Raw genomic sequence first — 22,936 nt, 5'->3', positions numbered from 1 at the left:
AATGTCACCTTTACTCTTGAATTCTTAATAAAGTAGTTTTCTAGCAACACCTGTGGAAGCAATTTGTTTCCCTTTGAGTATAAAGGAAACAAATATTCCCAGTGTATTTAAGTGGGATGGACCTGGAATTGAGCCAGGAACCATTTGGGAAGCCAGAAATGCTTTCCTATCTCCATAGGAAGGGCATCAGTGTTTGTAGAGCATGTCCAGAGTAGAACACCATGATTGGGCAGGGCTCAGCTGCATTCACCAGCTGTGGAATGCCCTTCCCATGAGCATGCTGTCCTCAGCAGAAGGGTGCTGGATTCCTTATTCCTCTAGTGGCTCTTCTGGGACAGCCAGGTGTGTCCCAGTGATTCGGTTCTTTTCCAAATCATAGAGGCTTCCAGTTTCCAGAATTTCTCACTGAAGATAACATTGTCCTACACCACAAATGCATTAACTTAGTGCTTATTAATATTTCAAGATAAAGTGGAAACTAGTACTAGCACATGAATTATTTGAAGAGCAAAATAACCTTTCTTACATTTCTTTCAGAGCTTTTCTTATTATGGTAACTGAAATAAAGACTAGAACTGTTGTTTCATTTTCACAACTTGGATAGGTTTTCACAAAGCAAAACTTGACAAAAAACCTTAGACTGCTTTAACTTTGTTGGAGAGACTTTTTCTTAGGCGCTATATTTTATGAGAAAGCAAAAGAATTGAGATGTTAATTAAATTGAAAAGATGATAGACACAGTCTCATCTTAATTAGAAATTTATCAATAACTCTTCAACTAAAGGAAACAGATATGCTCACTGGCTTAAGAATTACTCTTATTAATAGGTAGTAATATTAATTCATGTATCCCAGTAGCCATATTATTTACTGAATTGTATTAACATCCTGTGGAAGTCAGAGCAGCAGAATGAATTACACAGCAGCACAGAAAGTATGATTGATGTTTGCAATTCCTCAGGTCCCAAAATGTACACACATTTTGTGGGAGATGTATATTTTATACCTCTGCCAGAAATACTGTTTGTCTCACAGCTAGCACCTCATTTAGAAGGCAGATCATAAATAAACTAGATTAAATATTGAGAAAGCTACAGAACTTCAAACTAATGTATTACTTTACTCCAGTAAATCAGGAGGAAACTCTTCATCCAGTTTGGGTGACATCGTTCCTAGTTCCAGAAAATCGACGCCTCCATCATCTGGTGAGTAGGTTGTGAACCCTTTGGTGAAGAGACTCATGAACCTAATCTGTGTAAAATGCATGTACCTTTAGACCTCCTCTTCTTATTCTCCATTCTTCTTAGGTAAAACCTGAGTGATGTGTTTCCAGATAAGGCTGGTTTGGGGTGGTTTGAAGTAATGGAGTCAATGCCAGCAAGTTCAGACAATGACAGAGCTGTTAATGCACAAAATTCCCTCTTTGCTTTTACCACAGAGTTTTGTAGCAAAGACATCATAGATCTGTGAGACTACATTACAGAAGAATAATGGAAAGTTTGGTCTGGTCTGAGCATTCCTACTGAACAATAAATACTTTCTTGTACAGGAGAAAAAGCAACAATAAAAATAGAAGTTCCTGGCAGGTTTCTGCAGTAGCATCAAGAAAGGCATTATTTTAAAACATCAGGAACATTTAGTTTCACAATTCTGATCATGTCTATGTGCTTCACAGAATTCTAGGATGCTGGATATTTTTTGCCTTTGACAGATTTTTCAAAAATACTTATTTTTTACTTAGAGCATCGACATACAGGTTTAACTTTAGATTTAACTTGAATCCAAATTCAAGTGATATGAAGCAAATAGGTGGCAAGCTGGGGGAGGATGCTAGCATTAGCTCCATTAAAAAAAACACATCAAAAGATCACAAAAAAAAAAATCAATTGAATTCAGCTGCTGTGTTGCTGGATGTTTTATCTTCTCATATGCATTGTAAATACCTGGAAACAGAAAATATAAATGAGTGTTGCTAGTGTCTTTTTTACTAGGGCAAAGACATGGATCTTCCAGTCATATTCATTTATGTGGAGTCTGGACTGCAGAGCAGGCATCTTAAAATGAGCCTGAAGATTTTAAAGTATTTACTGTGTAATTTAAAAGGGAGACCGAGAAATTAAATCATGTTTTTGTAGTAGCTTCATTTGGTTCAAGCAATTTAAAAATGTATCTGTCTTGTGAAACCATGGATTTTTTGCTTTGAGTCAGGGATGGGTTTTTTCAATATAAAATAGTGCCACCAAAAAACCAAACCAAAACAAACACACAGACAAGATGAAGAACCAGTGAAAAACAAATGAAAGAGAGGCTAATATCCATTTAAATAATCAATATTAATATAGTAAAAAATCCATACAGTCCTGTTAGGCCACCAAACTGGGTAAGAATAATGCTGAAAATTACTGAAAAGATCCCAATGAACTAAAGATATTTTACAGTAAAAGAACTGTCATAGGAAATGTTCCATAGTATGAAGACTTAGAATGAATAAAGGAGGTACTGTTAACTCGCTGATCAAATTCTGCATTTCTTTCTTACAGCAAAAGCTTAAGGTAACTGACTTTTCTTTACTGACAATTTTGGTAGAACATAGTACCAAAGGAGTTTTAATATGTCTTATTGTGAGTGATTTACAGTATCTGTGCTGGCCGGTATTCAAGAAAAGATAATATGTTACTTTTATACTTATGAAGAGGATGAAGGAGCAGTGTTGCTAGAAGTAAATGTTACATGATTTCTGTGGGTGTTCTTAGGAGCAGGATTATGGAAACTGGATGCAGATCTACTCACTGGGGTTTTCCTGGGAAGGACAGACTCAAAGGCACAGTAACTCAGGGTGTGTCAGGCATCAAGGCATTAGATCTGTGGATGATTCAAATGGGAAAATATACTTTATGAGATCACTGCCTCAAGTGTCTGTTACATCAGTAGCTGCACATAGGCTTGACAGAAATGTTTATTTGTTACATAATTTAATGGCACATGTCACTGTATTAGTTGATGTCCCACTCATGAATCAGATGAAATCAGGTCACTAAGATGGTTTCATAATAGTTTGCAATGATTAATTAAGGGTTTGGGTAAAGTCAATACAAACTATTCTGCTTACAGATCTGTTAGGGTTAGCCTCAGTTCGACATCAGGGCATGGCAAGATAAGCGTGTGTTACCAGAGGGAGTGGAGAGAGGTGGGTAACGTCTTCACACATGAGGGTGGTGATGGATGACTGCTTATGGTTCACTTTTGTGCATCTGCTTGCTTTCTGAAGACAAGTTTATACCACTACTTAAGATCAGGATTATTGTTGTAAACGAGAAAGGTTTTGTTTTGTTTTGTTTTACCTGTGGTTGGCAGGTATCTGTTCTACTCAGCATTCAGGATAATACGGCTTTGTGTTTTGAAAGGGTATTTGTTATTGAGTCTGTGAGGATTCTTGTTGAAACTGTTATTACTTACTTGCTAAAAGCTACATAATTTGTGGTTATCGTATAAGTATTATTGGTTATATATTCTTTTGGGGTAGAGATTGAACAACAATGGTTTATTGTATTCACTTCCATTTTACCCTGCCTACATCCTGACTCTTTACTCAGATCCACGTCTCGGAGCTAAGCTGGGATAAATTTCCTTTCTTCTGCTATCCATTCTTTTTAGTTTTCCCTATTAGATCTATGTTTAATTATTCCTAATAAGTGTATCTTATGAGTACAATGCATTTTTATTTAAAAGATTAAAAATGCAATTGTATTCCATCCCTAGATAAATGTAGATAACATTATACCAATATCTGGCTGATTTTGTCATCAAAAGTGATTTTTCTTCTAATTCTTCATTTCTCATAGACACAGTAGTGACATTTCAAATTTCTATTGATGATACCCATTTTCATTTAGTGTTCACATAGTGTTCATTTCTATAAAATAATCCAAATGTTATTGAATAAGTTCTTTTGTTTACATTGGTGGAAATCTTATCTATTCAAGTGAATATTTTGGATTTACACTGGTGTAACAAGAACAAACTTGGCCATTGGTCTATTTTGTAAATGTTGCAGTAACTGTTACAGATCGCCTTCTGTCTTCGAATCCTAAAGTACTGCACCTTTAAATTTTTCCCTTTGTTTTATTGTGTTTTTTTCTCATGGTCAACTTTATTTATTTATTTATTTACTTACTTATTTATTTACTTATTTATTACTCTGGACCGTTTTATTTCTCTTTACCTGTAATTTCCTTTTAAACCTATCTTTACTTTCCCTGTCATCTGATAATTCTGAATTGTTTGTCTGTATATAGCTGTAGACATAGATGCCACTGGCTTAGATGCAGAAGAAAATGATATTCCAGCAAACCATCGCTCCCCCAAACCCAGTGCAAACAGTGTAACATCACCCCACTCCAAAGAGAAAAGAATGCCCTTCTTTAAGAAGGTAACACCGACTTCCAAGCTCCCATCTGTCCACCTGCTCACCTGCACTGCGTCGCATTTCTAGTCCTGTTAACTGTCTGCGTCCTTTGACAAGCCAATAACATGCATGCTTTGTTGTTCTTTGTTTCTTTTCCATGCTGCTGTAGCTAAGCAGAAGCAGAAATCGGTAAGTTTATATCGACATCGCCTGTGTTTATCCTGCCACTGGCATCATTAGCATTATAACTCCAGATTAACAATGCAGCTATTCTAGAATTAGTGATGAAGAGATGTATTGAGCTGATAGTGGATTCATTACAGGAAAAGAGGCAAAAGTTCTGTGTGTCTGTGAAACTCTGCTACATACTTATCCTTTTTGATGGAATAAAAGGACACACTTAGAAGGCCTTCTAAAGTGTTTGAGAAAATTATTTCTAGCATTGTAATGCACCTCTCTAGTGCATGTTTATTCTTTCTATATCTTTCTCAAATTTTTTTTTTCTTTATTACTCAGTCTGTTGGAATCATTATTGGAATCTATCAGACACTCAGTTTGGACTTTGGAAACAAATTGTCAAGTTCATTCTATTTTTAATTTAGTCTATACTTAAACTTCTAATTCACTAGGTGCAGTCTGCAAGTGCACAAGACCAATGGAAAACCTCATACTTGTTTTGACAGTTTACTTCGGGTTTTTCCTGATGTCACGTATAAATTATCAGCCAAATGTTCTTGCCATCCATCAGTGAGACTTTTTTAGTATCCCAGCTATTGGAAGTGGTACTGGTGGTTCCCAGGAGAGCCGATGTCTCTCCATAGATAACCTAGATAACTACAGAATTATGCAATTGGCGTCCTGTTGCAAAAGGCTGCAATAGGTTTCTAGGGCCTTTGCTGGAAGAACTTAACAAGACATTAGGTAGCAGCTAAGCTATGTAGTGAAATACCACATTTTGACTGTTTTGTTTTAAAATCTGTAGTCTTCGTAGCTCTCATTCATTTGGTTTTAACCACTCACTTAAATCTGCAGGTAATAACTGACTGTTATAGTGCTTAAGCAGTGCCAAGTGATATTGTTGTCCCTGCTGTGGATGCTCTTGTGTTTAATAAGTAGATCTTTGTTTCTGTCTCTCGTTTCTTGAACTCTTTTACATAGTTTTGAATCCTTCTCATTTCCAAAGTGACAACTGTTGGCTTCAGTTTGGTCTGTTAAGCCTGGTGTAGAAATCAACAGCAGGTTCTTGCTTCTGAGTAATTTCTTACTTAATCGTATTTTTGATTGGATAATACATGCTGACATGTATTGGATGCTGTCTGCATAAGCATCTTTCAAAGCTGCAGCTTCCAGATGAACCACCTTAGACTGGATGAGGGTTAGTCCCACATCTTTCTTTGACTCTGTGGTGCCTCTTTTCTTCCATATCAGAATCATTACTAGTGTTAGTGGGGTTTGTAATACTGATTTTTACACTATGTACTGGATGGCCATCCCAAAGTAATCTGCATAGTCAAACCACTGAGTAAAAGCCATATGTTCAAACCTGCCAGTTTTTATTCTGAGTTCATATTTGAACTTGAATCTGCAGTGAAAGCTGTATAGTTCAGTGCCAGTCTCTTAGAAAATATTAGATTCTCTACTGCTAAATTAATGAACTTTAATGCTTCCATTAGATAACTTCTACTCAATTTCCTGCTGACAGCTTCCTTATTTCAAGCTGTAAAATTAGAGAAAAAAATGCCCATTGCAACAGAACAGAATTTAAAAATACCCCATATTCCATCAAATAAGGTAATTTCTGTGCTTGCCCTGATTGTGAAATAGCTGGTTAACTTCTAGCATGAATGCCTTTGGTTAAGTCAGCCACATTAAGACAAAGATCTTTTACATCAGGGCACTCATGCTAAAAGCACTTGCACAACTGTAATGAATTTTTCTTCGAATCTGTCTCAAATATGCTTATCAGATTATTAAAAATGTTTGCAAGAACAGTGGAGGACTGCTTTTGGATACAGGCCCAGCCTAATTGCAGGGGTTTGCTTTGAAACATGTTGAGTCAGATTCTGTACTGTGAGAAATAAATTCATTTCACATGCTTATGATGCCTTGGGCACTGGTCTTCATTCTCATGTTATTAATTAGCTTTTGAAACTACAGGTAACAAAAAATAAATTACATTGAGGGACATTCACAAAAATATTTTCTGTGTTTTAGACTGCTTTAGACTGCTGCTTGTGTAGCATTGTGTGCTGTCACTGTGTAAATGTCTGTCTTTGTGGGTTTGTGTTTTGGAATGTATATACTTATTTTAATGTTATTGCGAAACACCTTGGGATACATTGAGTTCTGGAACAATGAACAATGTCTGTATTCTGTGATCTTGACTGATGTATTTGTACTATGTAAGCATTTGAAAAATAGATCTGGCATTTCTTTTTCTGTAACACCCACACATTTCTGGGTTTGGATTTCAATCTTTTATTCCCAATACAAAGATAAACCAAAACTTTCCTTATGAACAAAAACCTCTATTTGATTAGACTCCATTCATGGTGATATATATTGAACAGCCACTTACTAAAGACGAAAAAATACCAAACTTAACATTTTAATTCTTTTTATATTGTATTGTGATAACAATATAAATTTTTGCAACCCTTAAAAGGAGGCAATCTATTTTATCTTTGTATGCTAGAGTACTTTTTTAGAAATTGTGCATGATACATCAGTTGGTATTTTGGTAAATATGGTACTACCAGAATCCATTCTTGGGTGGTGACAAGAACTTCCCAAAGTGGAAGAAATGCTATCCCAAGCTCTGCTTATGATAGTTTTCTAGAAATACTAACTTGATCAGTCATTATTTTTATTTAATTTGTAATTGAATTGTGGGTGCTAATGCAAACGTCAGACTGAATGCTGCAATGGGAATTTGCAGTGATGTCACAATGTTTTTTCAAGCAGTGGGCAAATATGAACATTTAAAAAAAAAAAAGGTGCATTATGCTTTTCTCATCCCCTTTTATTTTTCTCTTTCATAATTTGCTATGTAAAATTCCTGTTGGAAACAGATGTCACAGCTGTAGAATTAATCACTTCAATTCATTAGGTGTTGGAAATGACCTTTTCAATTTACCAGTTAGGAATTATGCAGTGGGAAACGTGCATGACCCAGAGTAAGAGTTTTTAACTATCCAAAGTATATATGAAAACAGTAGGAAACCCTAAAGTCAAAAAAAAGTTTTTTCAAAAGAAATCCCTGAATCTCTTATGTCCTTATCTTGTGCTACCAGTTCCTGGGAAAAGTTAATGAATCTGAGATTCCTGTGACATTACTGGAAATTCAGAATTCCTAATACTTCGAGTGTATAACACTTTCTCTAGGTGTTGTGATGCTGAAAACATTTTCTGTTTTGCAGACAGAGCACATCCCTCCCTATGATGTAGTGCCTTCTATGCGACCAGTAGTTTTAGTGGGGCCTTCTCTGAAGGGATATGAGGTAACTGATTGTTGTAAATAATTCAATTTTTACAAAATACTGTGCTTCATTTGTATTTGATAATTTATAACATAGGCAAACATCAGACAGTTTTTACTCCTACTGAATAGCTGCTCATTTTTATTTTACTTCATCTCAGAATTGAGATTAAGAATAAATTGCATTCCAATCCCATTGTTTGGATACAAGATTTATTGTCAGCTTTATTCTATAATATTCTTAGCATTTAGTATTATGAATTTCCTATGCAATTATCAATTTGTTGGTTTTTTCCTTCTAGGTAACAGATATGATGCAAAAAGCATTATTTGATTTTTTAAAACATAGATTCGAAGGGCGGTAAGTACTTTGCAATGCAAATATACTTCAGGTTCCATTTGGGTATTACAAGGTTTTTCAGAAATTATAACATTGGACAAAATTAGAAATGACAGCTAATTCCTTGATCAGTGGACTATAAGTGTGGATTGGAAGTTTCCCTGACAGAGCATGCACAGGCGGTGTTGCAGTGGGAAGTGTTCTGGGGCATATATTTGTTGAGAGTGGAAAAAAGGATGTCTTCTTCTTGAGGACTGTGACATTCACACTCCAAATTGCTAGATATTTATCTACAGATTAAAAAGTGATTTTAAATATTTTTCAAGTGATATCTCATCAATGCTTCCTAGGTTTTGAGCGAACTGGCCAGTGCCACGTTTCCTCCTCAACTCTACTTCCTCACTTGACATCCAACTCAGAAAGAGTGGTGTAGGATTCAGACTGTCTGGTGTATGGGATTGTCAAACTCTTGATCCCTCAAGATAGGAGCTTGGTTTGACAGTAATTGTGGGCTCTATAGTGGAAGTTTCAAAAGGATGGGATGAGGGGGTGGGGCAGTGCCCTACCTTGCTGAAATACTCTCACCCTTGGCAGCACACCAGCTGCGTTCTGATCCGAGTGCTTGCAGCACACTCCACTGTAACACAATGGGATTTGTATTTGAGCCTTCAGGCATTCCTGTGGTACAGATGTCAAATGATAGTGGCATGATGTCAAATGATAGTCTGTCTCTAAAAGCAGTGCTGTGGTCTATAACTCCAGCATCACAGACCCATGGAGCAGAGACATCAGATGCATTCTCCAGACATGATTACATTGGTATTGGATCAAGCTCCAGATTAATATGTCCTAATGGGTTGACTTTGGGAGGAAAAATTGTGAAAACAGGAAGATGTTATAATAAAATCTGTAATTTCAAGGAATGTTCTATTTAGTTTGGAAGTGGTCAGATCCATAACACTATTCTGTATGTCCTGCTGCTGTCAAAACTTGGAAGAGGGAGCTTAAGGTTTTTTTCAATAGCTTCAGTTCTTTAAAATACCACACATTGTGGTTTAAGCTGGTGGATTTTCTCATTCAGAATAATGATGTCAATACCTAACTACTTTAGTAAATTAGTCAGGATTGTCAAACCCTAGATAACACACCTTCAGAAGTGGAAGTTAACAAAACATTTGTTGCAAGCAGAAGAAAATTATTGCATCTTTATATCTTTAAATATTTTAGAGCATGTCAGATTTTCAGTTGTAGATCCAACTCTGGCAGGGTGAATCCACAAATACTCCAAAAAAAATTTGTGTCTATAGTAGCAGATTTGAAGCATCCCAAACTTCAGTAGCCATTGGAATTATTACTTAAGGTCCTGAACAAATTTACACCAGAGATTCTCAGGTTCATGCTACTGCTTTGAGCTGCCACACTGTTGTCCCTGCTCTTGTTGCAATTGTTTTGCAATATGAACATAAGCACCTTTGTTTTGAGAGCAGACTTGATGTTCCTGATGTGACATTTCTCAAAGAAATGAAAATGTCTTCAGAAAGATGGTAAAAAGTCTTAAAATTATAAATAGTATTTTTCATAGACAAACAGACTGATAAATCTGGCGTTGTTCAGTATACCATAATTTCATTTTAAAAGGCAAAAATTTACTATTGCCTGTAGGAAGAAAGACTGGCAGAAAAGAATCCAAATCAACTCAGAAAACCAAAAAGCTGTAAAAGTTTGTACAGTCCTTCCATTAGCAAATAAAGAAAACTAATAAGTATCCCAATATACATATTTGATTTAATTTTAAGACAAGTGGAATTATCTGTGAGGAGCTGTGCCAGAAATCACCACCTTTGATTACGCTTTTAGCTTAAGCTCAGTCACTCCTAAATTTCCAAAATTATATTACTAATCAGTATTGTGCACATAATTCTGGTTTTTCATATGAACTTCTGGCTCTGTGACAATTTTTAGATAAATGCATACACATGTTGAGTTCATTGGGAAATGGCCTATTGGATTACATTTCAGATGAACAAACAGCATCTGACTGTGCTTGCTGGAGAGGAGCCCCCCACTTAGCAAATCTGTTTCCTCTTTTAAATTGCAAGTAAAATCCTACAAGGAAGAACAGGGAATATCATCAGTCTGATTTAACTCTGAGCACTGGAAAAATGTGACCTCTAAACCTCATTAGACCAGAGAGTTTGAAAAGGAACTTAAGGGGGCATTTTGACACCCTGTAAAGCAAAATAGACCAAGGTAACTGTTTTCCTAGGAAGGAGAATATTCAGAAGGTTATGTAGCAGTGCAAACAACTGAAAGTAACCACTTCTTTCTTGGCTCATCTTTTCTTATAAACACAAAAGTGAGCCTGCCAGATAGTCAACCTAGGCTTTTCAAGTATGTGCTTCTCCAAGTCACAGTTCCTATTTTTAGGTGCTAGCATTTCATTGCTAGCATGAATTTTTCTGGAAATTTATGGGTAGCTCTTGCTCTCTGTTAGAAAAACACATGCTAGTAAGCTGAACAATAAAAAAGCCAAAAAATCCCAAACCAAAACAAACAAAAAACACCTCAGTTATATTGCTGGACTCATTTCCCTAATAAGCCTTACCTTTACCATTTAGTTCTGCATATCCCTACATGTCTTGCAGGTATGGCTAAAGTAAGACAGGTTGTCATTCAGTATATTATCATTCAAGAAGTCAGGGAAAGGAGAAACCAGCCTGATCATACTGGGAATACTGGTGAAATTTCAGACCCTCACCAGTCCTGGAGACCCCAGGGAAGTCCCATCTTTTGCAGTAATCCCTGACCTCCTCCTGCCTCCCCTCTCCCCAGGCACATGTAGGAGGATGACTTATCAGTAGTTATTATAGCAATATTAGGTTAGATAAAGTTTTTTCTCTGTTCACATTAGGTGAGGCACACTGTGCTGCTGAGAACTTATTTTCTTGTAGTCTTAGCCATCTTCTAGTGTTAAACGAGACTTCTCCCCACATCCCTGAAAGCTCAATAACGCTCAGTGCTACTTTGCTGTATTTATTTTGCAGTATATCAATTACACGAGTCACAGCAGACATCTCGCTTGCCAAACGCTCAGTGTTAAACAATCCCAGCAAGCACGCGATCATAGAGCGCTCTAACACCAGGTCAAGCCTAGGTAAGTACCTGCAATGATGCTGCCTACAAAGTGCCTGTGAAGTATGCCACTCTCCTTTCATGTGTGTAAGCTAAAAATAGCCTTCTCTCTGCTGTGGGTAAATCACAGTTCCCATAATTCAGAAATCCTGGCACTAGAAATCGTTTTAAAATCGCTGTCAGGTAAACTTCCAATAGTGCTGATTTTGGTTTATTCTGCTCGTGCTCAGTTTTCATGTTTCGCTGTTGGCCTCAGTGGGGAGAGGCAGCCATCCATATAAAATCTGAAGACATGTCCTTCTGGTTAAATACTTGGAATTATATGAATATTATTGATACTGTGCATAAGGTTACTAGTAGTGGATAGCTACTGACATGAAGTCTGAGAAAAATTATTGAAGTGCACATTTTATGAATTTTTTATCAGTTTTAACTAATTGTAAGGTTGGTACAAAAAAAGGATGCAAAAAGGGAGGTGTTTTTAAAAATTTGTATAGCTACATTCATAGCCTAAATATCTGTCATTTTATATGAGTCTTCTTGTACTGAAGCTTGTCCAGTTGTATCAATAATTAAACATTTATTACCTAGAGAAAAAAAAAAAAAAACAAGCTTAGCTGGGAAGTTGTAATTGAATGTAGCCATTTACAGTACAGGTGGCTGCACTGGAGCTCCCCATCACAAGGTGTCCTTAGAATCAGGAGGAAAAGGTGATCATTTTGGAGTCTTAATTCCTGACTGCCGTTGCCTTTCCTCCAGAGTGAGATGTGTCCAGGACTCTGCTGCTGTCACTGGTGCATTCCCTGTGTAGAGATGCCTGGAAATAGCCAAGAGGTCTCAGGGAAGGTTCCCTGTCCATGGCAGGGGGCTGGAGCTAGATGACCTGTAAGGTCCCTTCCAATACAAACCATTCTGTGATTCTAAGATGAATCCTGCCAGGCATCTACATCTACATACTTGTGTAAGGCTTGACTGAGAAATGGGACAAAATCTCATAAATCCCATAAGTCCTGTGCAAGTCCCCCATCAAATACCAAAAAAAGGGGAACTTGCTGCATCCCAGGTGGATATTCAGTCATGTTTCTGCTTTTACAAAGCTGAGGTTCCTCTTAGTAGCCTTTGACAGAGATTGGTTTCCCCTGAACACAACATTGCATCTTGAAAAATTGTAAATTTTGTGAAACAAGATAGTAGTTTCATTCATCCTATTAAATAAGTTCTTATCAGTTATGCAACAAAAAAATTTCCAACACCTGAACTGTGACTGAATATTTAACATTTGCCTAATGTAGAAGTACTTTTTAGAATAAGCTTGTCAGCCTTAAAAATTTTTACTTCCCTTTCTTGAAAGTTTGTTTTGTAAAACCTTTGCTTTTCAGCTTTATGGAGGCTGTGAATCTTTGCTTGAAAGTAGTCTGTACTTTCCAAATGTGTCTTATTTTTGAAGTGTTTTCAAATATGAAAATACAATGTACTGTAACAACATAATTAATATCTTACACACAAGACTGTTCTTCCGTGTGAATTTCAGTCTTGTCACCAAAGACTGTTTAATAATCTAATGAAAAGATGAAGTGTCACTTATTTTGACTAGGACTGAAAACTGGTAATAAGTATGAAGGCTAACTAGTCATGGAACAGAATCATGATGATTAAGCCTCATCAGCAAAGCTTATGCAATTTTGCAATATTGTAGAAATATATGCAGCAGTGAAAGCATATCATTAATTTCTCATATATGTGAAACACCTATCACAAAATTTTATACAGGAAAAGAAATCAATAAAAATTAAATGTTGCCCATCCTTGTACACCTTTACCTCATGTAGAACTGTACTCTTGAGAGCATCAGCATTTTTTTCTTTGTGTCAAGGTACTTTTTAGATGGAGGTATTTAAAATGGGAGTTCTGACAGAGCCTCAGTTTGGGTCACCCACAAGATGACAATGTATATATATATATATATGTATATATATACATATGCAAATATGTGGATAGATAGGTAGATGTGTCTCTCTAGTTTTTGTAACAGGCCTGTTATTAACTAAGATTTCCTGCTACATGTCAGGTTTACAGTTGCATATAATTGTTCTAAAAATTAACTGATTTATAAAATAACTTTGAAGACCTTTGACCAGAGCAACTGGGTCATTCTAGCATAATGTTAGGGAAAAAAATAATTTTACATATGCGAAAATATTCTCAAACCCTTTTGTTTCAGAAGCTGTAATACTTCCATTGTTTTAGTAATCTAGCAGGGTTTTGAAATTTGGTAGTGAATTGAACAAAATTTCAGCTACGTATTTCTGGGCAATTTTATGAAACTTAATGAGAAAACTTGACCAAATTATTAGAAGCTGCTTTTAACACATGCCAAGTGTTGCATCTGAATTGATTGAAGACTCAGCTTTCCTTGGGAAGGAAATCTGAGCAGAACCTGCTCTCAGCAGGCTGAGTCAGGGCAGCCAAGCAGCACTGAGGTGAAAAGATGCTCATCGTTCAATTTGCAGTCCCTCCTTTGCTGGGCAGCATGGAGAATGGAATAAAAAGTCATTTACTTGAAAGATGTTCACCTGGAGGAATAAATGGCATGCCAGGCTAAGGCAGGAAAGCAAGCAGTGAAAATCCACTGTGGAAAAGGTTGGACCTATGGAGAAAGAGTTGTGATAGTCAAACCCACTGATAAAGCACCTCCAGGTCAGTGCTCTAGGCATGGGATAAACCATGAGAGGACAGAAATCAGACAGGAAGTCAGGGAGGGAAGTGATGTGGCGGCAATGTTGGGAGGAAAACTGAGATAAAATAAAATAAGCTGGAGTCAGAAAAGGTAACTGCTTTTGTAAGACAGTGGAAAACCCTTGCAGAAGGCAAAAGAAAAAGGTACAAGGCATGTTACAGCCTGTTGCCTTGCCTATCTGCAAGGTACCTCAAGGCAGAAATAAGAGTCAGAATCAGAAAACATCATTGTAGTCTGCTGGTAGGTGACAACACACCACTGCTGTGAGTATTTACTTGGCCGAAGTAGAAGAGGTGAGTGGCAATATCACTATATAGTGGATTTTTTTTTCAGTTTGTGTGATGAATTCGCTATAAGTTAACAAAATATCCTATTAAAAGAATATTATTAGTTTTACAAATTCAAGCAGTGCAAAATAAAGGTTAGGAAGTGATGATAAGAAGGCTAACTGTGCAGCATTTTAATCTTTAGGTTATATATGCTGTGATCCAGCCTTTGATCAAATATTTACAGACTACTTTTCCACCAGTCCTCTGCCTTAATATTCTTGAAAAATGTATAAAACAGTGTGGGGAATTGGAAGCAATACAATTGCCCCAGTGCAATAGTGGCTTTTGCTGCTTCTGATACAGAGCTGTTGCACAGTACTGGATTAGTTATTCACAGACTTTATGAAGATGGCTGTTTTTTCCCAGTGTTCTGTGTATGCTTCAAGCATCTTCTGTAGAAAGACTGAGTGTTGTAGCTGAAACAGAAGTTCAAGCTTTGGACCTGTCAAATAATAGTGCATACCAGCAGAATCAGCATGTTGCATGGTAATGCACTGCCTTGGAGAAGGGGCATAGAAAACAGGCAGTCCTTTATGTAGTACTGGAGCTCCTCTTGGGAGCTTGTAAAATATCAGCTTGCGGATCCTCATTCCCCAGAAGTTCTCTTATTTTAGGCTCTACTCTTTGCAGACATTTAACTGGGGAGGTGTTCTTTTCATTCCCAGCCTAGCTCAAAGAATTTTTTCCTTCTCTCAGATCAGTACTGATACTCTGTACTGACAGTACAGAGCAGCATCAGGAATGTCCTGAGTCTTAGTACTGACTTCTAAAAGAAGCTTCAAGGTTATGCTCCATTTTGGAAGAAAGAATCCCCAGGAAGCAGGATTTCCTACATTTCTATTCTGAATATAATTTTTACTGGTAATTACTCTGAAGAATCAGACACTACATTTCTGAAAATTAATCCCCCCGAATTATTCATAACTTGTGATTATTCTCTATAATTCAGTTTTCTCTTTGGAATATACAAATAATTGCAGCTTCTCACCTAACTGGGATGTTTCAAAGGAAAAATCTTTTTTTTTTTTGCATATACCACCAAAGTAAGCTCCACAAAATAGCCTATAAATATTTTATGCATTCTGTTTTCAGAGAAAGATTAGAGCCATGTGTTCTAAATGAGATGTGAAACATGTATTTGACAATGAAGAGAAAGTAAATTATTCAATGGCTTCTTATCAGTTGTCAGTGTATGGAGTTGCATACTGAATGAGACAGCAGCCCTAAAGGAACAGCTTTATTGTATGTTCCTGAATGTGCTCTCTTGGAATACAGATCACAAAAGATTTGGTTTAGGAGAGATATTTTGGCATTTCATGTTTTATCAGCATTATCTTTGCAGCCAATAGTATTCTCTACTACTACAAGTCTTATAGATACATCATTAAATCAGGACTCACATCACATTAGTTCTTTTCTAGTATCTGCTGCAGGTCTGCTCAGAGTCCTGGAAAATGATGTTTTTCTCTGCCTACATTTTCCCTTCTATAAAATGAATATTAATAGGGTATTTTTCCCAAATCACTGAGGGGAAAAAGAAAAAAACCCTAGAATTTCAGCAAATTCTAAATTTGTGCTGGTTTTTTATTTTGTTTTGTTTTGTTTGTTTGTTTTTGTCCAGACTATCTACAATGACTTAGTTCTGGCCTAGTAATTTAAAACTGGTATTTATCACAAAGAATTTTTGTTCTTATTAAGGAAAAACAATATTTGTTTTGGTTTGTTTTGGTTTGCTCTGAAATGGCTTCCTGGCAACTGTGAGATGTGGGGAGATGAGTTGCTCTCTTCTCTCTCCTCCTTGAACAGTCATTGGCACGTGGACCGAGATCTACGTGGTTTATTCCTATATCTGGTACAACTTAAAAATGCTTTTATGCAAATATATATGTACATACTTGCTATATATATATTTTAGATGTACATATATATATATATATGTAGCAAATATAGCTCCGCAGAACTGCTTTTTGTTAATCCAAATCCCTTCTTCCTACCAGACTCAATGAAAAGCTGTTTTTTTACTCATCAAACTTTGTGTAGTGGTACCTCATGCAGCCAGGCCACTGATCTACCCCTCACTTATGGTCACGTTTGTGAGCACCAGTTGTAACTGCAGCAGAGAAGGCTATTTCTTAGACTTCTAAAAATATTTTATTGTTTTTTATTATTTTAATAAGTGTTCCATTAATTAATTAAGTTAGTAAAAAGGTTCTGTGCTTGATATATTAATACCAAATACTTTTCTCTGGAAAATAAATGTACCTCTTTTTGAGAACTCTTACCTTATCACCCAATACAGATCTGCATTGTTGTACATAGCACTGAAAACAGTGAAGTGAGCGCCATGCTTTGGAATGATTTAATAGACAAACCAGAATTAATTTCAAAGAGACATACACCTACAATGTGATAATCAGGAATAGCCACGAAGAACTGGATTTACAGGATTATAAAGAAGTCTCTCTCAGCTTATAGTGCTACACACACCTATCGACTGACAGTTTGCTTTTGTAATGGAATCAGTTAAAAATAGGCTTGGGATTTGACTTATTGGAAACCAATGCTGCCACTGAATATTTAGTACAAAAATGTTCTCGAGAACTTTTTAAAATAGTGTCTGGCTCATGAAGATTTGGGTGGGTAGTACAATCTTTTTCCTCTCTGTCGCAGTTTGAAACTGGATACTCTCTAATTAAGCTTGTTTGGATGTAAAGGGAAATGTTTGCTTGTCAATATTGTTACGTGTTTTAACACGTGAGATGTTAGAACTAAGTGGAGGGAAAGGACAAATTTCTTTAAAAGCCTAGAAGAAATCTGTAATTTTGTACAGATTTTTTCTCCAACAATGTACAGTACATGGTTGAACCTTATTCATTTGAAAATCAGCCCCAGTTGGCTTAGTTAATTCTTTATGTGGACACATGCCATTTGCAGAAACTGAACCAGCTTTGTGCTTCTGCTGCATTTCTTTGTCAAAAGAATCCAAACCTTTTTCTGTGTATGTTATACTTGTTATAACCTTACCTCATGCTGTATGCTGTGTACAAAACCTGATTGTGTTGGCTTTTTCCATTCTTTGCTTCATTAATGCTCTCCTTTTCCAGATGTTTTAGGTATGTATACAAGCTTGCAAATTACTTTTCCTGCTGTTTTGTGTTCAGTGCTTTATTGTACCTGACAGAACCACCGTGTGTTTCTTGCATCTGGCTCACTGACAGACAAGAGCTGATCCTGTACTGTGTTGCTAAGTCTTTCTTTTAGAAAACCTTGCTGGTTTTCCTTATTTACTTTCAAGTAATTCTAAAAATAAAGTTGACATTGACAAGTAAACACTACAGATTAGGTATCCCATTGTGTATTTCTGAGATGTGTGCACCTAATCTGCCTGTTCTAACACAGACATGTGACCATGGATGTAAAATGTGTCATTGTCTTTATGGTAAATTGATTCCCATCATGTGCCTGGGAGTGTTTATTTGCTTTCCATGTGCATTTGCAGTAACCTGTCAGGCATTACATGCACCCACTTTGCATGTGCAATTGAGCACCCACTTTTGGAAGGCTGTCTCTAAAAAGTGAATAGAGCTTCCATTCACATCATTAGGTTAATACTGTGAAGTTTTTTCTTCTGAAAATGAAATATAAAGGCTCAAAGAGATAGTTGTGGATTAGCTGTGCAGATTTCAGCCTTGTGGGGTTTTTTCCTTGATATTTGTGTGAGAAGGCAATAGAATGCTTGAAACTATGGTAACAATTTATTTGTTAAATATATACATATGTGTGTATATATATATACATACATACATACTGTATATTTTATACATACATGATATTACTATGTATTTTCCATGTCTGGTAATTTAATGACAGTTGTGCTGTAGGATAAGTTTCAAGTAAAGGCTTCCTCAACTATAAACCAAAGGTAAATTTAAGAGAGTGCTAGGTAGGCCTTATAAAAAGCCTTCATTGCTTACAGAGACCAAGGAAAAGGAATGCAAAATTTGGACTTAACCAAGAGTGCATTTCCTTCCCAAAGTCTCGAAGTTCAAAGAAAATAAAGGAGGTGTTCAATGTGTTATGGAAAATCCTGATTGTCCCTTTATAATTTTATGTTCTAGATAGCTGTGACAAATGTCCATAACTCTCACTCTCAAGTGTTAAATATGTTAACCTGGTAAACCTGAACCTGCCTTGAACCAGAATGCAGTAAAATAGCAGCTAAGAGCTTTTGGGTTTTCATGAGGATGTAGCTATACTTCTTTTTGCCCACAAATGGTGAAAGAGTAGCATGAATTTAGTGAACCTGTTGTAATTTATCAGTCTCACATGTCCCAAAATACTGCTTTATCCTGCTGGAACAGCCTTGATTTCCTTAACATCTAATGTCAGAGTTTGCCTAATGAATTCTTTAGGTAGTTCTGTATTAGAAGTTTGTTACTAACTTTCCAGTATTTCAGCTTTCAAATAGGTTTGATACAGTACAGGCAAAGCATTTGAATGAAATTTTCTGAGTGTTTTCAGAGGGTATATGGGGGATAAAAAAATCTTGATTTCTGTAGATTAGAAATAACTCTAAGCAACCTGTTCTTATATTTTCTCATGATACTATGCAGAAATATGTGTGATTGATAATTACATTGAAACAAAACATGCTCGAAAAATAGTGCAGCAATGTGTTAGAATAATTTCTAAGGTTATGGATATCTTTGTAATAGATAGGATACTTGGATAGGTGAATAAAATATTTTTAGCTAGTTAGCTGTTTGTTTAGGAGTACAGTTTGCTTCCCTCAAAGCTATTCACACTGTAGGTTGAATTGATTGAGGCCTTTTCTTTGTCCTGGGCTGGTGGAATTGATTAAAGTTCAGCAGTCTGTGTCCCCATTTTATTCAAGATTAAAAGTTTGCATTGTTCAACCAGAATGCAAAGGAGTCTGGGTTCAGTTCTGTTCTCTGCTAGTAGAGGCATGCACTTACCATTCCCATCAGCATGCCAGGGCTGTGAGCACCTTTAGGATGGCTGTTGGTTGGTCCTGCTGAGCCTTACGCACTTTGCATAATAATTAAACTTTCCCTGGAGAAGGAACTGGGATCCATGTGTTTTGCCTCCCACTCTGAGCATCAGGCTGCAGAGTCAGAATCTCTCCCACTCAGTGAATACGCAAATGTTTTGTGAGTGGCACACCATCAGCAGGAGGGGTTGAATAGCCAAGGATGGAGTAGTTCCACGTCCTGTCTGTGAGAAAGGCTGAACATTTTTATTTATGTTTGTTCTGAAAAAAACAACAGACCAAGGGAATGCTTACTTGGTGCCTATGTATGGACTAGGTCTGTAAAAGCCTATAGCCCTGCTCTGGGTGATGAGGCATGGTGCACTAATACCCAGGTTATTACCAGCCTGGCATGATGGTGTCAGTTCTGAACTATTTAGAGACACTTGCTTGATCCCCTGTCTCGGGGTCTCTAGCTGGTCACTGTGACCCTGAGAAACATTAAAAAGTCTCTTTTCCCAGCCTGGCACTCGAAGAAGGAGTGAGAGCTCTTCATTTCTTGGTCTCAAGGTTGTTTATTGTATCTTACCTATAAAATTCTTTCTCCTGTCCAGCGGAGGTCCTCTCAGCAAGACAGTCAGAGGCACTCTGCCTGCCCCCAGGGTGGTGTTATCTTTTTATACTAAAAACTACATATACAATATTTACAATTACTTTCCAATACCTATCATCTATGTTAGACATCTATGTGAGCTAAACCAATTTAAAAGTGCCAACATCACTGCAGAAGATGGAGGCCAAGAAGAAGAAGGAGAAAGGCTGGACACACCCAGATCCCTCCATCTTGCCCCCTGAACCCCCATTCTAGAAAACCCCGAAGTCTACTTTTTCACCCCATGATAAATTCACTATTATTCTCCTTAACTGTTGTGGCCTGCAGATCTTCATCTAAGGTAACTTGCTCCATGGGTCATAATCAAAACCACAGGCATCCTGGGCTCTGTGCCAGGGTCCCTGAGCCCCCTGGCAGGGGTCCTAGCTGCTCAGGACTGCCAGAGGGATGTCCTGGGTTCCGACACCCCTGGGCAAAATAAATGTTAGACTGCTTCTTTGCTCAGTTTTCCTATTACAATTACTCCTTAATGGAGTGTGAGGGAGCCTGATGGTAGGAGCAGTGCTGTGCTGCTGCATGGCACCTTCTGAAGCTGCTGTGGTTCTTCCTGGCACAGTCATTTCAGTGCACCCTTGTGCAGTGCTCAGCCACTTGTGTTACTGCTGCAGTCTGCTGCTTTCAATCTTTTCCATTTGTAGGCCATTAAAATTTACTTCTAGTTTAAACTTGGCATAAGAAGCATCATTCCATGAATGCTATTGTTTTGCTAGCCCAGAGAAATGAGGCAGGAAGTAGACATTTTATGTGCCATTTAGTATTTTTAAATTACACTATCTATTTTATATTTTCACATAATTACAGTGCTGCATTTCAGGAGATGTTAGTCCATTATAAATAGATCTTGGTTTTGTTGAGGTTTCCAAACATGACATTGTTTCTGTCAGTACCGCTTGGACGTGTGTGTACATTAAAAGCCATCTGAATTCTGCCTAAACTGAGCTTCAGCAGGCAGGAGGAGGAAAACCCTGCGTTCCTGCAGCACCTCACCCCACAGCTCCCCTTCAGCAGAGCCCAGACAGAGCTCCAGGCAGAGCAGCAGACATGCTTCTCTCCTTTCTGCCTTATCCCTTGCAGGAGCCCCATCTGTTAGGCATGAGTAACACATGCAGACACTTTTCCTGGAAAATATTGTCATCCTCCCACTCCCACCCTCCCCTTTTTACGTAACAAGCTAGTGGCTAAGGTATTTGGTGGAGACCAGGGAAATCTAAGTATATTCACAAAACTACATTTAGGGTAGACATTTGATTAAAACACCTGTAATCCAGGCATCTTTAGACTAGTTGCCCGAGGACTAAGCTAAAACATGTATTCCCTATGGCTTATGCTTTTCAAGATTTTTTTCCTTCTTAGCTGGATATGCAGGAGCAGAGGCACAAAGCATTTTTGTCCCCAGCTCTGGGACACCCCACAGTGTGAGGTGGGTGATGCAATCCTGCCTGGAGACTGGGACAGAACCTCCCTGCTAGGGGAAGCAATGGAGACTGCCCATCCCAAGCCTGTTTGCTCTCCACCTGCCCAGAGCAGCATTGCTGCTTGAGGGGTGGAAAGAGGAAGATGAAAAGAAAGAGGCCAAACACTTCTGTGGGGCTTCTTCTTCTTCTTCTTCTTCTTCTTCACAGTACCTGTGGGGCTTCTTCTTAGCTTGCTCAGCTGTGCTCAGACCCCTTGTAGCTTATTGGATCACCCTGGTAGCATCTCAGCCTCATTGCCTTGTTTCCAGGGAGCACAGATCCCTGGAGCAGCCAGGGCAGCCTGCTGTGGCCTGAATTCTGTGTTTAGAGCAGGACCCCATGGAGACATTGATGATTTGTCACTCAATATGGAGCATGTGTACACGCACACATACTCACAAATTAAAATTTGAAATTTTAATTCTGTCAGTCAGGCTCATGATTTTGTTCTCATTAGAGACATACTCACAAATTAAAATTTAAAATTTTAATTCTGTCAGTCAAGCTCATGATTTTGTTCTCATTAGAGACTTGTGCGAGCACAGCTCAATAATTATCACTTCCTAATTTTTTTTTATTTTCTTGGATTTCAGACATTTGCTTTAGCACCTTTTTTGATGCAAGCCCTTCTAGGTGGTTTTAAGGCACTGGAATAAAAACTACATTTTTTTTCTTTCACCTTTGTTATGGAAATTGTGAGGTTGCCTTAAACTTCTCATTACTTTAGTTATAGTCATGGAGTTTAGTGGTTAATTATTTTTAAGTAACCATGCTTGTATAAAAGAATTAGCATAGAAAATTACAGCTACTGATAGCTATTCTCCTTAATTTATAAAATTATTTCAAAGCCATTTGCGTAAGGTGTTGCTAATTGTTTTGTATTGCGTACATTGACAGAGTTGTGTTCTTTTCATTCCATACGTCTGTAATATCAGCAACCTTGTTTAAAAAACTGTGGTTTGTCTCTGTGCCTGTTGCAGTTGAAATCATAATTTACCTATATGTTTCAATGAACAAAATAGAGCCACAGAAACCACAGACAGGAGACAAGGTCAAATTTAATAGGCTATAAAAGTCCTACTATGCTCAGTTGAGAGTATGTGGATGCTCCTTGTGAAGATCAAAATATCTTTGCTGCCTCTAAGCAGTATTTTGTGTTTCAGTTGGGCCACGTGTGTCCATTTTGCATCTCGTTCCTTTCATGGAACTGCTATTTCATCAGGGTCTTGCTGAAACAAATGGCTGGTGTAGCCCCTGCTCTGTCACTCTGTGTCCCGGCGGCTCCTGGCTGCTGTGCAAACCCCATCCAGGTCTGCAGCAGGGTTGTGCTTCTCCAGCTGTGTGCCACAGAGAATGCTCCTGTGCCATGGCATTACATAAGTGACCCTAAGCTGCACC

At 37.5% G+C, this 22,936-nt stretch overlaps 1 protein-coding gene across 10 annotated transcripts in view; it reads left to right on the top strand.

The window, feature by feature from the left end:
- Positions 1-22,936, top strand: part of CACNB2 (calcium voltage-gated channel auxiliary subunit beta 2) — a 243,444-nt gene that overhangs the window by 207,819 nt on the left and 12,689 nt on the right. For 7 of the 10 annotated variants that reach the window (XM_064704158.1, XM_064704159.1, XM_064704165.1 and 4 more), the window contains 5 exons: positions 1,129-1,205; positions 4,296-4,429; positions 7,825-7,905; positions 8,186-8,244; positions 11,268-11,377. In XM_064704158.1, the coding sequence (XP_064560228.1) occupies positions 1,129-1,205; positions 4,296-4,429; positions 7,825-7,905; positions 8,186-8,244; positions 11,268-11,377 (461 nt within the window). Of the gene's footprint in view, positions 1-1,128; positions 1,206-4,295; positions 4,430-4,574; positions 4,595-7,824; positions 7,906-8,185; positions 8,245-11,267; positions 11,378-22,936 lie in introns of all 10 variants that reach the window. The other 3 variants (XM_064704160.1, XM_064704162.1, XM_064704167.1) reach the window with 1 other exon arrangement.

The sequence above is a fragment of the Zonotrichia leucophrys genome, chromosome 2 (genome assembly GCF_028769735.1).
Source record: "Zonotrichia leucophrys gambelii isolate GWCS_2022_RI chromosome 2, RI_Zleu_2.0, whole genome shotgun sequence".
In the NCBI taxonomy this organism is placed as follows: Eukaryota; Metazoa; Chordata; class Aves; order Passeriformes; family Passerellidae; genus Zonotrichia; species Zonotrichia leucophrys.
Note: the sequence above shows the minus strand (reverse complement) of the source record. Positions and strands in the feature narration are given on the sequence as shown.